The 18647-nt window shown below is 38.5% G+C and overlaps 1 protein-coding gene across 1 annotated transcript in view; it reads right to left on the minus strand.

Moving 5' to 3' along the window:
• Window positions 1-1204: 1204 nt before the first annotated feature.
• The window catches only part of E2F3 (E2F transcription factor 3), a 43021-nt gene continuing 25578 nt past the window's right edge, over window positions 1205-18647 (minus strand). The window contains exons 2-7 of the mRNA XM_084283259.1: window positions 12820-12931; window positions 10609-10828; window positions 9876-10027; window positions 7132-7253; window positions 4098-4233; window positions 1205-3399 (exon numbers count right to left, since the gene is read on the minus strand). Of these exons, the coding sequence (XP_084139385.1) occupies window positions 3134-3399; window positions 4098-4233; window positions 7132-7253; window positions 9876-10027; window positions 10609-10828; window positions 12820-12931 (1008 nt within the window). The 3' untranslated portion in view covers window positions 1205-3133. The remainder of the gene's footprint in view (window positions 3400-4097; window positions 4234-7131; window positions 7254-9875; window positions 10028-10608; window positions 10829-12819; window positions 12932-18647) is intronic.

The following is an 18647-nucleotide window of genomic DNA, read 5'->3' on the forward strand; positions in this document are numbered from 1 at the left end:
TCTGACAGATTTCTCAGAATCCTTTTTCCATCTGCTGGCAGCTAAGAAACGCAGCAGATGTAGGCCACAACAGTGCCTACCTGAAACTAATATTTGTATGCTGAGTAATGTTGAAGCACACTGTGCTAGCTCAGAGGAGCAGAAGGGAGTATTTTGACTGTTTACCTGCAGCTCAACACATCTTAAACTATGTAGAAAGCAGAAGCAAGAAGAAAGAGAAAAGAAAAACAGCAATCAGAAGCTAGGGGCAAATTAAAAAGTGCTTATGGCAGCTATAGATCAGAGAAACAGAATGGGTCAGGGAGCTATGACAGGAAGGACAAAAAGAAGACATTTGTTGTCATCACTGCTATAAACAGCTCAGAGAAAGCAGTCCTCTGGCCCTCTTATTGTTTATTGGGAATACAGAATAACTGAGCATCTTCTCTGTAGTCTTCCCTTCAGTATTGCTATGTGCAGAGTACAGACAAGGGTATAAAGAGGTGAAATGGTTGCTTTCTCCTTGCGTGCAGGAAAGATGAAAAAACACACTTGACTTGCTCAGAAGTATAACACTTAATCAAGGAAACCATGTTACTGTGATTTTTATGATCCTGATACTTTTTTTTTTTTTCCCTCTCAGAATTTATTGGCCATGCATCACCAAGACCAGAAAGACGGAACAAGTAAATGTGCATCTGGTGCGGTACTATTGGAGATGACTCACTAATAAGCAGAACTCTTTTGTTAAAGCTACTAGTAAGCAACACTTCTGGACAACTATCTGGAGGAAAGCTAACATCCTCAACAATTTCTGTCATATTACTTAGTTTAGAAAAATTAAGTCTCTATGAAATTTCCAAGAATAAACCTATACTACCTACCTCAATTTCTGGATCTCCTACTCTTTTTTACACATGTCCTATTTTGTTCTTGTTTCAGTCTGGCTTAAAAACCACAGAACTCATTGTTAGCATGGTTTAAAAAAAAAAAAAAAAAAGGATTTGAAACATAGCTGGTGTCAAATGTGTGAGCAGCACAAATAATGAAAACACGAACAACTAGATTTCAAGAAAAAGTATGATAGGCACCAAAAGTAGGAATAATTTTTAAAAGTAGTATACAATTCTAAACTCTTTAAAAAATCCTTTTTATTGATTCATTACCATACAAAATTTATTCAAATTACATCCATTTGAAGTGGTAAGATCACAGCTAGAGAACAGGTCATCCTTTAATAAATCTATTTACAAAACTCACCATAAAAGCTTTTTTTGTTCTTTTTTTTTTTTTTTTTTTTTTTACAGTATGTTACAGTTTTTTTAAACTAGCATACAATGCAAAGCTAAATTAGATTAGTATTTTGCCCACACACATTGGGACAAGTGTTTAATTTGTACAAAAAAAAAAAAAAAAAAAGATGGTCTGCATTAGTCTTCATTTTCTTTTCCCCCTCAAAAGTGCCCCTTTGTCTCACAAATCTTCATGCTCACACAACTTTTACTTTCCTCTTCCACAAGACGAAAACTTTAAATACTACAATTTTATTTACAGATCCACATCTAAAAAAACTCTTAAAAAATTACAAACCAGCTAGAAAATATTCTGGCAGTGTTTACAAATTAATTCTATTATACAAAACTGCTAGATAACTAAAGTGTGAGTTGAAACATATATCAACTTAAATACAACTGCTGAATGATCTATGCACACATTTGTACATATAAACACACACTTAACACTGTTTAACAGTTCTTTATGTGTTGCCCTTTATACATTTGTTATATTCCAAAACTCACACAGTCATACAGTTTTCTTATTAGTACTGTGACTTCTTGCCTTTTCATGTGTGAGCTTTCATAGCAGCAACTCAAATGGTACCAGAAAACCTGCATACATAATATTCTACTACAGTACAAATAGTACTAATTTTCTGAATATGTCAGATAAGCACAACGGTAATGCAAACAAAAAGGATTATATGGGCATCATCTAATCAACATTACATTAATTTAGCCCAGAACATGGCAACATATTTTACACTCAAAAAAAAAAATTATTTAAGACTTCTTAGAATTCCTCTCACTTTCAAAAAAATAAATATTGGTATTATACTATACTACCAAAGATCTTCAAAAAATAAATGCAATTCAGTTGATGTGGTACTTACAGTTATGTACTTTGGAAAAAAAAAATTAGTTCCATTTTGCTGGCGAAGAGAATTATAAAAAGCTGTAAGCAGAGGAAGCTAACCCACTGAGATAAATATGATATATTGAACAAACAAAGCTTGGCATAAGTGTTTTCCATAGAGGGAAAAACCCACAGTGCATCTCTAGTAGGCACTTAACACAAAGCCCCACTTAGTACCACAAAAATTTATGTACCAGTTCTAATGCACACTGGGGGCAGTAAAATTGAACTGTGCATCTTCATTCTAGTTTAAAAAAAACAACCAACAAAAACTACTTCCACACACACACACAAGCATTTTAAAAATCTGTGATTACTATGAGAAGTGGCAGAACTTTATACTTTTCAATATTTGCAATATACACTACATTTACAGTGTATTTTTTATTAAAAGCTTTTAAGGACATAAGTATTTGACCTCATAATGAGACATATACACTGCTCAAAATGAGCATTATGACAGCAATTTAAACATTCCCACAAGTAGCTGAAGAATCCCATTTCACACTTTTGCATTACTTCATATTTATGTTTACTGCAGCTACAATCCATGTTGTGATGCTCAAAAGACATGCATTCTCTGCAGAAGGCACGACCTGAAATACTATTATAAAATTGTTATTTATGACTAAGCCAGTTCATTGAGCCCTTCTCCATAAGCCCACTTGTCATGGGAAGCAGAGACTGGGGGAGTGTGAAAACAAAAACATTTACAGTCACCTGCTTGCCCTCGCTGACTCACAAGGCGCTGGAGCTTAGGGTCAAGAAGAAGACCTTGTAAAAGCCTTCAGTTGTTGTTTGTAGTATTTTAGGGAATATTAAATTAAAATATCAGAAGTGTTCAAGAGCCTAGTTTCTGTAATAATGCTATTTTATGGTAAGTTGGGGACAACTCTGAATGATGGCATGTATTTTGATTCCATTAAAAACATGATTTAGACACAGGCATCTTTTAAGAGAATCAGCTGTATATAAATTCATCCACCAATGAAGGAAGCTTCTCTAAATCATAAGCATCAAAGAGATCACTGATGCCTTCTTCATCCCCAAGGCTCAGCAAATAATCTTCCTGAAGCAGAGGAGGCAGCAGATTCACAAATGGTCCTTCAAAGTTTGAGGGAATTTGGTCCTCAGTCTGCTGTAGAAGGTTGGCTGGAGAAGCCAGCGGAGAGATTGTTGCCATATTTACTGAGCAGTCACCTTGTCCTGAGTTAGCAGAAGCCACTTCTGTAAGAGAAGGGAGAAGGGGTGTGGGGGGAAAATGATACATTTAATCCTATTAGAACTAATAGACATGAATGACACAAAGTCTAAAGGGCCTTTCATAAAGCATCATTTAAACAAAAAAAATGCCCTTTGGTTCAGATCATTTGTAGCCTGTTTTTATGTGTTACAAAGGTCTTCTCAAAAAATACTCACGGTGCTATCACCACTGACTTCTCTAGTAAAAATATTAGTTTACAAGATCTAAACAACTACTGAATAAAATGAAGCTAGAGATGACATTTTTTTCAGTGGAATTCATACACCTGAAGTACTTCAAAGTACAAACTTTCTAAGCAGCAGATGATATCAGTGACACTGTGCAGCCGTATATACCAATACACCAGGATTTCTGCCTGGTGCTGAGACAAATCTTTGCTGCTACTGTCCTATTTGAAAATGTAGCAGGAACAAGATTGTTTTTCTTCAATACTGCATAAACTTCAGTTACAGATGAGACTTATTTTAAATACCTGATGCAGAGGAAAACATTCGTTCCCCTAGTATGCACTGGAAAGACAAAGTGGAAAATGTCTACCCTACCTTTTCACTTCTTAGATAAATAAAGCCAAAAAATAAGAGCCAGATATCTAAAGTTCAATATGAAATCTTGTACAAAAGTGCAGAGGAAGGCTTTTAGTATTAGAAATAAATCATTTTACCTTTGGAAATGGTTTTTGAGATATTTCCGTTGTGGTCCTGACTATAGGTTTTCATTGGACTGAGAGCATCATTTTCCTCTGGGCACAGATAAACTTCAATAGGTCCTTGAGTACTAGATAAATGTATCAATGCACTCTGCTAACAAAACAAATGCCAGTAAGGTGTTATAGTAATGAACTTGACAGAACTGACAATTCACATTAAGTTCTTAATGGTGTGTGAATGTTTAAACATTTTTTTACTGACCAAAAAAATGTGAAACTCCCCATACATCTTCTGAGGATGACTTGGCTAATGTATCTTGTAAACTGGAAGAGAACGTAAAAGCTTTTCCTCCTGTTTTCAGCCCACAAATCTCAGAAACCCACCATTTTATGTATTTCCTCACAACCAGAGAGAGGTAAAGGATTGAACTCCTGACATTTTCTAACAATCGTAAGAACCTGGAGCATTCTGATGGAACAGAACAATGGTATCCAAGACTCTGGTTTTACTGTTATTCATAACAATAATATCAGATGTACTTGTGTATATTTGCCAGAATCTCCCCACTCCCCAAAAAAACTTTCAGCTCTGATTCAGATTGAATTCAAAGTGCTCTAAGTTCACCTGTTTATCAGGGAAGTTCTTCCAAATAACAACAGCAACAAAAAGCTGTTTTCATCAGCAAAGCTTATTTTATAAATAAGCTTGAGGTCCTTCTGCCCTCTCAAGGAAGTAACTCTAATTTGAAAAGTATTCCTGAATACCAGGAACTTTCAATCCATTTCAGAAAGTCAAGTTTTCTTAGTTTTCACGCCGATGCAATAAAATGAGATGGCATACTACAGACAGATAAAAAAAAATTCTGAAGTTGTTCATAGTGTTAAGAGGGAAAATCATAAATGGTTCTGGTTAAATATAAACCTACTACAGCTGTATTATATTAATAGAGTTAAAAAAGCATGAATACAGACATTATATACCTCTTGGCAGACTTCTTCCAAACACCTATCATTGTGCCCTTTCACAAAAAGTTCCTCACATTATTTGTGCTTTGGCAGTTAGACAGCATTGCAGACAGCATTTACAGATACAGAGAACAAAAGAACAGGAGTACCCCAGGACACAGAAAATAGCAAGGAGTACTTAGAGCAATGCTATAGGTAATTAGAAAAAAGAAGATGGGGAGAGCAGGAGTTGGAGACAGTACCGAAATATAATTGCAAATGAGAGAAAGAAATAAGACTTCTTACAGCCTGAAGCCGAAAAATCAAATGAGTGAGTTGGGTATATAGGATAAGGGAGGTCTAGGCACTAGTTTTGATGATGACATGCATCTCTCTCTCTCTACCTGTCTGATTTCACTGAATTAAAAATCAAAAAGTGTAATGCCTAGGGGAAAGAATCATGGAAGAAAGCAATGATAATGGTGTGTGTGTATGCGCATCCGTGTATATATATATATATATATATATATATATATACACACACACACATGTATGTGTGTGTATATATATATATATATATATATATATATACACACACACATGTATGTGTGTGTATATATATATATATATATATATATATATATATATATATATGAATACAGATAAAAAAAAAAATCCTTCCTAAGTGCAGCAAAATGATTTTTTCTTCCAAAACCTACACCTAGGATCAAAGTTGGGGGGGGGGGGGGGGGGGAGGAGGGAAAGCATGAAAACCATAATGGTCCTATGCAAGTGAAGAATCTTGGTAAGAGAAGTCATAGAGCGTGAATATCTGCAGCCTCTGACTGCAGGTAGTTCTGGGCTCAGGAGAACCAGCTAGACATTAAAGACAAAAGAATAAGGTAGAGGCATGAACACAGCATGGAGGATTTTGAGTTTTAGCTTTATCTCTGATTGCACTTTGAGTGAAAAAATAAGGTACACTAAATGCCTCTCTAAAGCTCTGTCTCATGCAAAGCATTTACATTTGTCCAGCATACTTGGGTCTCCATTTTAACCAGGAATTGTAAAACAGCACACTTTTGCCATCAAGGGCTAAAATTCTAGGCGCAGATGAACCATACAGTTCATAAACTAGGAGAGAAATTATATAAAACTACTCCCTGAGGCAATATTCAAAAAAGAATCACCTGAAGCATTTTCTCCATAATTGTAAAATCAGGTAAAGGAAGTGAAAAGCGACTAATTTACCCTAGCCACCTACCTGAAATAAGGAAAAGAAACCAAATGAGGACAAAGGAAGTAGAGCCAGATATCTCACAGACAAAACCGGCAGTGAGAGACTGTGGCTTGAGCAACAAGGGGCAACAGAAGAAGGACAAAGATGCACCCAGGCAGCTTCAGAAACAGAAGGGATTGTAATAAAGAAGAAAAAGAAAACCCCATCCCTACACATTTCACAATAGCGAACAAAAAGTGTGCTAGCAGAATGTAGGAAGTTTAATGCAGATGTGTTAAAATCAGTTTCAATGAAGCAGAGATGATGACAGAAGGAAGGTTTAGAACAGATTCTAGGAGAAAAATAAGTTTCTACAATAATTTTAAGACTTCAAAAAGAGAATTCTACATAAAAACATGTCACTTGTAATTAGGATATCAGTAATATGAGTCATCCAGATGTTTAAGCCTTTGAGTTATCCATGAACTTTTTGACCAAAACTACATAAAGCTAGAAAAATAAGAGCTGAATCTCTTAAGAGAAAGATTTTAGAGGCTTATGAATAGGGAATTTTCAGCTGTCAAGGAAAAGCTCTTTTTTTAATATAAAGCGTAAGAAGAGAGAATAATCTGTAAATAGCATAGATTACCCTGGAATTGAGAGAAAAGGAACAAATAACGATTGCCTTATGTAAAATGATTTTTTAAGATTCTCCTTCATTTTAAAAAAATAAATATCCATCTAAAGCTTTTAAGACAGATGAATGTGGTACTGTGTGCTAATATAACCCAGCTTGGACATCAGTTTCCACAGTAAAACTCACAGCACGCTTGCTCCATGTATAGAAAAATGATAACCTGGCAGGATAAGTCAGGTTCTCCTTACCTCCACTGGGTCAGGCACTTCAAGTCTTGTTTCTGGAGGAGCTTTCACAACTATAACAGTTTGGTCTTTAAGGCCACTAATTTTTCGAATATCTTGGTATGTTACGTAAGCTAATGTAATCACTGTTAAGGAATTTTCCATCCCAGGTTACAATATATTTAGACCACTAGAAAAGGCAAAATTCTGCAAATTATTTTTCCACTTTCTCACAGCTACATTACTCCTAGCCCAAAGTTTCCTATTCTCTACACTGGCTGCAATTGTAATCAAAGTAAGAACTCCCCTTTGATCCAACAGCTGGACCCACTACTGAGAGACAAAAGGAGTTGTCTGTTCTGAGTGCTACCTCTTTTCCTTCACACATGTACATGTAAAGCTCAACAATCAGCAATTACTCACAGACTGCATGAAGAAAAATTTTTACATGCAAATGAACTGGAAATCACAGAAAAGTATAAAGGAATTTACAGATGCATGTTATAGATGCACATGTACAATATATTTTTGAAGTCATCAATAAAATGAAAATATCAATTTTCACTTGATGGTTTTTGGGTTTGTGTTTTTTTTCTCCTTAAGTAAACATTTATCTAGGTAGCCCAACTATTTTAAAGAACTGTTTAAACAGCTACTTTAAACAACTTCACAGTGTAGAAAGTCGATTTCGAGTTCTGCATAAGCATGCAATGGACATGAATGTTTGGCTGTTCAGCATGGACTTGCTCAATGCAGTGCGAGTGTTTTGGTGGGTTACTGCACAATGGTGCCTCAGTTACTGACCTGTGTGACTGAGTGCTTGGAACAGCAAACAGCCAGCATCATATGCAAGCGCTTCCAGCTCTTTATTTTTGTCATCTGTGAGTTATCTAAGATGTTTACCCTGTAGAAACAGGATCTCATTTATCGTTACACTTTCTGGGGCATAAATGTGGAAGATTTTGTTGAACGTGTACTGTTACTGCGCAGCACAACCTGCCCAAGCTCAAAAACCAATACATCTCACATCTAACTTGGATCAAATGCAAAGTGTCAGGTCAGGAGGCAAAATGGCAGGTCAGCTTTCATGCAAATGGCTTTTACCATGACTTATACCACTCCTTTGGGAAGGTACAGCAAGGTTTGCAAATCCAAAATACAAATTAGAGCAAGTGTGTGATGTGATATGAACAAAGGAAAGGATTCCATGTTTTTCAAATAAAACAACCTTCGATGCCATATCCAAAAGCTCCCCAAAATAATGTTGGTGACATACCAAAACATTTAAGGTTGCAATCAGTTATTTTTTGACTGTTTTTAAAAAGAGACTAGAAAGTATATGGGCTGGGCAGTGTTTAGATCCCACATAATCATGAGGAAAAAGAAAAACCTTCAAAAGCAGAAATTTTGCCTTCAGAGATTAAACAAAGGAAGAGGCTTCTCAGCTCCTCGAGCATTCAGTGAGCCATCCTATGTGAGTCTTCAGTGAGATAAGATAAAGACAGTGCTGGGATGTGATCAGATTCATCCCCAGGTTGAACACTTCAGCTTTACTTCCTCAATAATCTCTAGTATTATCCGTAAACTTGGAGTCACAAAAGGATTTTGGGACTAAACTCTCCTATGTCTGATAGCACGAGGCCAACAGCTCTACACGTGCCTGACCATGCAGCATACAGCTAACGGTGATTCCTCCTCACCCATCCCCTAGGGAGCCAGCTACCACAGGGCAGAGATCTCTACCACACCAATAGGTGGTAATACAAATAGGGAATCATAATACTCAGCTTTGTCTCCCTTAAACCTCTTCACGGACCAAACTCTTACTTGAGGACAGTGCTACCCTTACTCTCTGCACCACTCAGCGATCTCGCGTTCAGATGCATTTTGAGATGTAAGCAGTCAGAAGACAGTATTTGCATTACTCACATTACTTTTTACTGACACTCCCATAGTTATTTGCTATCCTTCAAAACAGAGTATAAGTTTATTAGATGTCAATTAAGAACTACTGACCATGTAAAGTAATAAAAGTTTTCACATCAGTATTTAATAAAATGCTCTCCTCTGTTGCTAACAGGTGGGAAACCTACTGAAAATGAGAACTAGTTAATTATGAGAGGTTTTAGCAGCCAAAATACCAAAAGTCACACAAACTTTATGTGATCGAGCATTGCTATTACATTAGTTTAGTCTAAAATAGACTTTTTGAGGAGCTCATAAAACTATTTAAATATTTTTCTATATTTTATTATAGATTCTCTAACCAAAGAAATTTGAAAATTTGTTGCAAGCTTCAAACTAAACTGACTCCCAACTTTATTTTCCTCTCTGTGTCTGTAATTTATGTACAAAGTTTAATATAAAAAAAAAGTATTGCATAATGAGTACACACACATACTCCTGTTATCTCACAAAGTCTTTGTCTCCATGCCTTCTGCACATACAAAATGGGGTTTGCTATAGGCTCAAAACAGTCTAAATAGCACAGGGCTTTGGATGTCATTAATCAGCTAAATTCTTGGTTCTACTCTTATGTGAACATTGTTGTTATGGGCTACTTCATCTACCACTTTTTTATTTTTTGTGCATTCCAGGTGCAAGTGGTTTAGGTAACTTTCAGATAAAAATACATCAAAACCAGTTAGTGAATCTCTGGAAGTGTCTGATGCTGCATATCACATTCCTTGGAAGAATTTTCCTGGTATTACAGGAACAGCAAGGAGACTGACCATCTCTGAGGTTTTGGCAAAAAGGATATCTCTGATTCTCTGAGTCCTCTGTTAGCAGCTTGAGGTCCAGGGTGCAGCTTTGGATTAGCTCATCCAGTTTCTTCTCTTCCTGAGTCAGTTCAGTCACCTCCTTTGTGAGGCCTTGACGCTGTGCCATCATGCCACCATCCTCTGACAGACTGCAGCCCCTACAAACCCAAAGAACAAAGACACCTTTTGAACATTTGTAAAGCTGGACACCACGCTAGAGGAAAGCAAAAAGGCAGGGTTTTACACTGCACATCAATTTCTTAGGCCTTTCCTCCTAAACCTGCCCATGGTGTGTCAACATGAACAACACATTCCAGAAAAAAAAAAAAAAAAAAAACATTTTATCATGACAACACATTTCAAGATAGAAAAGTAGAATATTACTAAGCATTTTCAAAATCTTGCGTCTAACTCCCCTCTACTTTAACTACACCCTGAAAAAGACTGAGGAAGACAGTAGGCAAAGATGCGCACACAAAAACTTCTTCCACCTGCAGAAACAAATTAGTTAATCCAGTAATCAGACAAAACGTGGGATTAATTTCCTTGAGAAACACTATTTATACACTGAAAATAAGTCCTAATTAACTGAAAAAGAAAGCTTTGTCCTGATAGAAGGCACTTTGGACAATTGCTTGCAGCAAAACGTTAGAAGGGAAAGTGGGAGAAGAATAATATTGCTACCCTGTAAGAGAGTGAAACCAGCCAGGAGGAATGGAAAAGGATAATGAATACTCACATCCACTGAATGTTGTTTTTGGATTTTTTCTTAATGAGATGGATGCCTTCCAGTACATTGGTGATATCGTAAATCCTCCTTTTTTGCACCTTGAGGACCTCTGCCGCTCTGTTCAAATCTAGGACCCCATCAGGAGATTGGCTCAGCAACTGAATGAACTTCTTTGTAAGAAGTCCAAGTGATGTATCATACCGAGTCTTTTCTGAAGGAGATTTTGGAGCTTGGAGAGAGAAGAAGAAAAAAAAAAAAGACAAATCAATTTTCTCAGTGGTTCCAAAGGTAGTATCCAGAAATGAAAGGATGCATATTACAGACATTTCTTTCATATTAACTAAAGAAATCTCTCAAACTTCTGCACTGACACAACTTACCACTGGGTATTTATTTGTATTTCAAGATGTACTTTTCCAAAAATCACAGGTACATGAGCAAATACGTGTATTTTTTTAAATGCAAATATTTCCATTAGTCTGACGGTTACATATAGCAATATTCTACTTTGGCTTTCACTATGTGAATTCTTAATAGTATTTTTAGTATCTATTTATCCTGGCAGCAATACCAAAAATCCCCCTATGACTCTCCTTCATCCAGCTGATAGCCAGCTTTCATCAGGGTTTGATTTTCCCCTCTTGTAAGATAAGTGTTTCACATGCAATTGAGCAGGACTTAGGTGTACTTCAGTGGGTGAACAAAATGACAGATTCTGTCAGTGCCAGACTCCACGATTTACAAAATGCTCAAGTGAATTAGATGAGATTGACATGAGATGCAATTTATAATCATAATTTCTCCATAAGCAAACATGCTTAAACAGGGCAAGAGCATCCATTTCTTTTAAATGAGAAGTCAGCAAACGGCTTCAATCTTATAATTCGCTGCTTTCACACACAAGTGTAGCATCAATATGTTTAATAGATGAGTTTTTAAGAGTTTAAATATATGGATCAGAATAATTTCTAATTCTGAACGTTCAAGGCCTTTGTGTCAAGGGAAATAAGCCAGACATTATTAGAAGCCTGCTGGGTTAAAAGTTTCCCTGTGGTATGATCATCACTGTTAGCAAAACCTTTATTGTACTTCTCAAACCTTTCACTTGCTTTAGATTAAGTGAAATACTGCACAGGATGGGTCTTAGGCTGATCTGGTGGTCATTTTCATATTTTCAAGATTCAGGTCTCACACTTAATTGAGAAAGTCAGTCTAAACTGAAATCCCACCTGAAAGTAAAATTTTAGACTGCCGCGAAATATTTTTAAGAATATGATGGCTTTTCAGTGAAAACCAATTCATTGCCTGCTTGCAAAGAAAGCCACCTGTACCGCGTTCTTTGGGAGATTCAAGGCTTGTTTGTACTGGGAAATGGAGGAAGTCATCTCAGTTAAGTGGCATTGTGCATTTAGAGCACAGTGTGGGTTTTGTTGTTGTTGGTTTTGGTTGGTTGGTTTCTAAATTTGGGGGTTAGGGAAAAATAAGAGGATCAGCATAAGAATGGCAAGAGGCTACTTGACCCCCCACCTCAAATGGCATGTGTTCCTGCTCATGCAGCAACAAAGTCCTCTACACAGCCTTATCAACACTGCAGCAGTATCCTGTGATCTGAATGGTATATTGAGCTTCTGTGAGAATGCACTTCAATTTAAAACAGACACTAAACAGTGGCAGCAATAATCTAGCTGTATTGCAGGGAGAGAAGACAGATCAGAGGCCACAGACAGCACTGAACATTTAACATTGCTGAAGCACAACTACCGTTCTTTGCAAATCCCTGCCTGGGGAAATGAGCCCTGCCAATCACCTGCCATAACTTTAGTCATTGAAGAAGTGACTTCCCTGATTAGCCTTGCCTCATAACTGATTTGATCCCATCATAATACTCTGATTCTTCAGCATCTACCTCTCCTAAGAGTACCCAGCTAGATGCCCTTGGCTGAAGATGGTTCCTGGACCAAAGAAGCTGCAGGCTGCACAGCCTGCAGCAGGACAGATCCAGCAGCCAGGAGCCTCTGCAGCCTCTCAGCAGCTCTCCACCGACCACGCAGCATGTTGCCTGGCTGCGTGCTTGAGTTTGCTGCACGTGCATCCAGGTGAGGACAGCAACACGCACTCTCTTTTACCTGGGTGATGCAGCACCTTGTACTGGTTTGCTTTGATCTCAAGCTAGTAAAATTGAAAACCCTGTGCCATATAGCGTATTACAAATTCCCTTACTTTTTGGACTATCTGGACTTCTTGTTGCCGCTCTTCCTTTCCCCTTTGGAGTCTTTAGTCCTTCAGCAAGGTACTGGTGGCCACTTTCTCCTAGCTCCAGCCTTCGTTTTGCCTGTTAAAGAAACAAGAAGTGTTAAGCAGTGTATTTCACATTATCTAACAGCATACTGGGGCAACGGGAAAGGCAGAGAGCAGTGACCTTTTCAGAGCAAGGCACTATTTCCACACAGGTTCTTAACTCTCATTCATCATGAGGGAATCTGACTATTTACTGTAATCCTAAAATGGATTCATTTCACTAAACATTTCACTGACAAAGGCTAGACTGACAGATTTGTTCGGAAAATTCAGCAGATTTTTAGATTTTAAAAGCTACGTAACAGTCCAGTGCAGACTTTCTTAAATACATATGAAACATTTCTACCTTCACGAGTTGAGAATGTTTCAGTAAGAAAACCAAAGACAATCTCTCAAGCACGTGTATACATATATATATATATATATATATATATATATACACACACAGAGAGCTACACTTCTACTGAAGTATTAGTAGTATTGCAAGCTAAGTTCTTTCTCCATTTGAAAGGATGGCTTTGAGTGGACCGGTTCCAGTAAGTCCCAACATTATCAATCTTCCATCTATTAAATTCTACACATATCAAGAGCAGCATTGGACAACTGTTCTCTGCATGTCAGCAATTTTTGGCTTTGTTGAAAGCCCAACTGCTACATTTATTTCACATTAACTCACAGGTTTGCATTAAAGCTACCTACAGAAAAGCCAGGTGGAGCATGAGCAGTATCAGAAAGATGATGCCTGAAGATCAGCTGAATGTTCCATACAGCTCAAAGGCAAGCTGTACACGACACTTTGAATTAAACAACAACAAAAGAAGAAACTACTGAACTATGTAACACACAAACTGCAATGAAAACTACTACCAATATGAATTCTGTTCCTAGACAGAAATCCAATCTGCTATCTTTGGAAACAATTCAGTATTCTGCCATATGCCTCAAGTTACTGAAATTTAATCTGCGGATGTTTGTTATCCTAACAATAGAAAGAACATTACCTGGGAAGATAGAGAAGAAAAGAAGAAAAAGAAGTTCTATGTCAAACAAAATTTAAACAAATAACTGTTTCTAAAGAATGCTGTTTATCCAATTAGGTTGAATAATTCAGAGTATTTTATTTGCTTGCTCTTTAGACTTGTTGCAGAGTTGCATCATATTCCTCAGTGAAACAAAAATAATACATTTTGTTATGGATTTGTAGCCAGCTATTTCTGTACTGGACAGTTAGTTTCCGCATTTTCCTTTGGATCTGTGACCTACAGAAGGCTCTAAATACTTTACATGCATTTGGTTTCGGATAGCTGGCATCTTTTTGCTGGACTCCATTTGCAAACCTCAAACTTATTAAAAGGCGAGTTAAAGCAGATGAAGCTCTTATAAACCCACAGGATAACAGCATGTGCAGGGCGCTCAAGCCACTCTTCTCTGTTTTGTGCAAAAGGGTGAGGGACCAAATCATCAATGACAGGGCTAAACTGAGCTACCTGCATCCTTCCAGCCAGCACAGGCACCATGCTCCTGCCCTCAGGTGGCCCATCAGCGGCCAGCTTCTAAAGGCATGAAACAGCTCTGTTTGTCTCCGTAAGACATCAGCTCTGTAATCCAAGGACACAGATTTTAAAAAGGTCAATTGCCGACAAATGCATCCAGCTAATATGTTAGATGATGTAATTGGATTAAATTAAGATTACAGCTATTCCACAGGGAAAAATACTTTTCACACTTTAAAAAAAAAAAAAAAAAAAAAGTGTTTATCCAGTCTGAGAACTCAGAGAAAAGGAAGGAGGGGTGAAAATGGAACAATTCAGGGCGTGGGAATACCAGGCCAAAGGGATACAATTAAAGATAAAAGAGAATCTCAAAACCAGGTGTGAGAAGGAGGGGAAATGCTAAAGACTAAAAATTCAGAGATTTGTAGCAACTCTATCCATCAGAATTAAAACTCAGGTTTGGACTACACATCAAAACTTTCTGTCTGAACTTGTTTTGCAACACATTAGCAGTATTTTGCCCCTGCTTTTGTGGTTAAGCACAACTTTCTTCTGTGAACTTCAAATAATCAGGTTTAGCAGTCAGAGAACATAAACAGCATCCTTTGGGCTTGTGCTGCCGTGCACAACCGTCTGTGTATGTTTGGGGGTGTTGCAAACAACATGATCCTGATGGTCTCACTATAGAGAGAGATACAGAGCAAAACATTGTAGAAGAATTTAAAATAGCATAGTGAAGTTACCAAGAAGCAATTTTAGGAAACATTTTGGAATGTTTAATTTCTGGCCAGATGTTGCACGTCACTCAGCAAGTACTTTCTTCCCCTTCCTGTTTTACAAACTTCATAATTGATAAGATCCAGGACTGAAATGGTACAGTCTCTTGCTTTCTTTTTCCCCAACTTACAGACCAAAGATTTTCTAGTGCCTTTTTGTTGCCCTAGAGTTTCTGAGTGACTCGCATTTTTTCCCTCCCATCTCAAAAATTATCCATAGCGCTTTCTGATACCAGATTTCCCCCCTGAGAAATCTCAAGATCTACGTTCAGCAAGCAGAAGAATCAATAACCCTGCTAAAAATCTCAATTAGCATAACTTATTTCTCCTAGAGCACTATACTCATTATTTGCATTATTTGCACAAATTTGCATTATTTGTATTCATTTGTGCTGCTTGATCAATTGTAGCACGCAAAATCTTCTGATGCAGTATGTGGGACCTGATCAGAAGTACCAAGCCAAGCAACACCAGCACAAAGCATCGCAATGAGAGAGAAAGATAGGAAGCACAGGCACCAAGAACTTTCCAGTGACAGAAAACTTGAATGCAATAAATGGAAGTCAGATTACTCAGGAGGACTGTAAAAGGATCATAAAGTACAGAGGGCAATGAGCCAGGTAAAGCCAGAAATTGAAACATCCAGCAAGAGACGTGAAAGTACAAGAAAGCATGCTATTCCTCTGAACAAAACACCTACCTAACCCCTTGGTAGGGATACAGAAAGTTTCCATCAACTGTTTTCACGCCATTTCTTCTTCCAGTACTACAAGCAACTGCTGCTATGGATACAACTATGGATCCACTGCTCAGTGGAGACTGCTAGAAACAGGTGGCACCTCAAGTCTACCTGTTATGCTCTTTGAGCTTCAGTCCTTAAAAGAAACAATCAAACCAAACCAGGTAACTACCACAATTAACCTCTGAGACAAAATTGCAAGGTCTTCAAAGAACACTTGTCCTTATAAGAAAATAGAAGCTTACTCAGATAAGTTGAGCATTTTCAAGTAGGCAGTCCCTGATACAATTCACTTCACAATACTGAGACAGTCTGAGAGATTAACTTGTAGGAAAAGGCTGGAGGCAGGTATGCTTACAAAAGACCAGAAACAGTGTAATTTATCGTAAATTGAAAAAAAGGGGTGGAGAAAAGGTGCAATCAGGTGCAATCCATACCCCATCCCCTTCATGGGCCACTCTGACTCAGAGCCAGCTGGCTGTAAGGGGCCACTGCCTGCAGACCACCTCTTCGTCTGTGCCCTCCCTCCATCCCTGCAGACTCCTGGTGCCATCAGCGCCCGACTGCAGGGCACTCCTCAGCCTCCACGGGGAGCTGGCTCAAGGGGTCACAACCAGCAGAACAGTAACGCTCCTCCAAAATGCAGCAAAGAGTTTTCGCTTGGCCCTGGTAGGTGACTTGGTGCAGGGCTGAGTGGGAGCAACGGGCACCTCTTGTCCCTCTTGGCATTTCAGTGGCTTCACTTTCATGTCACACAGCAGTCTCCTTCAGTTCTTGGGGAAAGAAACTGGCACCAATTTTAAGAAGTCGGAGTGCTGGTTACCTTGTAAGAGCAGAAGAGAGAGCAAAGTGCTAAGCATTAGGGAACAGCCAGCATGGGGTTTTGTGAAGACAGCAGAGGAGGAAGTGCAGTGCTGGGTAACAGCTAGCATTGGCTTTTGGAGGCTGAGCTGTGTGAAACCAAAGCCTCATTTTCTTAGAGAGGGTTTGTGGGGAGAAGCAGTAAAATGTCATCTTATTCTTTCCAGTGATAACACCATGAGGCGTAACTTTGCCAAACTATGCAAGTTGAATTTTTTCCTGCTAGATGTCTCCCTCAGCTTTATTACTGGACACCAAAGAGTTGCACAGTCTACAGGAGACAGACCTAAGGAAAATTACATCACTTGCATTACCCTCTGGAAACCCTTTGTCTGAAATATTCCTACACCCATTATGCTTTTGAGCAGGTGCATGACATTTCACAGAAGGATGATCTCAGTCAGACGTATGGCTTTCTATTCCCTGAAAATCCCAAATTTACAAACGCTTGGAAAAGTGCAGTCAGTACCCTTTCAAAATAAACATGAATGGTCCAATTTCATTTCAGACTATGAGTGCCACAGCTCTTGGTCCTGACCAGGACATCTCCCAGGAGGTCCCATCCAAGGCAGGATGTATCTAATTCCCCTTCTTTAATATATCCTAGCAGGCCATCAGGATATATTAAGGAAGCAGCAGTCTCATTTCATTACAAAAGGACAAAAGTTGAACCCAGAATAAGAGGAAAATTAAACTGGGACAAAGTCTGCTGAGATGGGGGCAGAAGATAAAATAACTTACTCCAAGAAACCAGGATTAGGAGCTGCAAAGCAATGCCAGTTTGGGGTTGTCTGGGTAGGGTAAAGAGGAAGATTAGGAATGACCAAGCATGGCGAGGAGTAAGCTGCGTGCACTAAGCGATTGCTGCTGGTGAGCTTGGAAGCAAGTCAGAGAAATGTGTCTGAGTGCTCAGCTGGGTCTCTGCTGGTGTCTCAGAGCGAGGACTACATCGAGCAGGTTAAGTTAGGGCAGACGACTAAGCCTCGTGTCATTTCTAGGAGATATTACAATTGCTAAGGGCAGATAAAATGGCAGCTGTTCTGGATGTTACCACAATGCTGATATTAGCGGGGAGGGGATCCAAGCCTATCCAGAGAGCACAGATAAATTTTGGCTGCAGTGAGAAAGCCTAAACACAGCCACTTTAACAATCCTCATGCACTTTCCATAGGCATTCTTTCACAATTTCAGAATTAAGCAATCACTTAAAACACATTTTAAAAGCAGAGGTTCTGAGGCATGAATTTGAGAAAGTTGTTCCAGAGGTTAGGAGCTACAAAGAAGAAAGCAAGCATCTTACTTGAGAGGGTAAATTAAGCAGGAGCTTGAAGAGGAAGGAATATAAGAGAAGAATCAGAGAAAAAAGACACCTCAGGGTAAACGCACAGAAATATTCATAAGCTAAGAAAATTTGTCTTCCACTGAATGAAGAGATGCAGAGTGTGCTTTTTGAACATGTTCAAATTAACCTACTGTGGTATGCAGAGAGCCCTGAGTGCCTGCCAGAGGCCGTACCAAGCTAAGGGCATAGCAAACAGTATGCTTTAATACCAGGAGAGACCAAAAAATGAGAAAAGGGGCAAAAAGGAAAGCAGAAGAGCTCTCAGCAGGAAAGTGGCTGAGCTCTGCAGAGCAGCTCACAAGTGAGGTCAGCAAAAAGATGCAAGAGGACTATCAGAGTGCTGCCTTCAGGCTCCTAGTGACAACTCCTTGGTTTGGACCTATTTTTGTTGAGCAACAATCAGCTAAGTTTGCAATCCAAGCCCCTGGAAGGGAGAGGGATTTCAGTTATCCATGAAGAAATATTTACCCCAAAGGTCTACACAGTTACCATTAATTTGTACCATGCTACCCTTAGTTTCCAGAGCAAATTCTGACAGT

The sequence above is a fragment of the Netta rufina genome (genome assembly GCF_964035555.1).
Source record: "Netta rufina genome assembly, chromosome: 2".
NCBI lineage: Eukaryota > Metazoa > Chordata > Aves > Anseriformes > Anatidae > Netta > Netta rufina.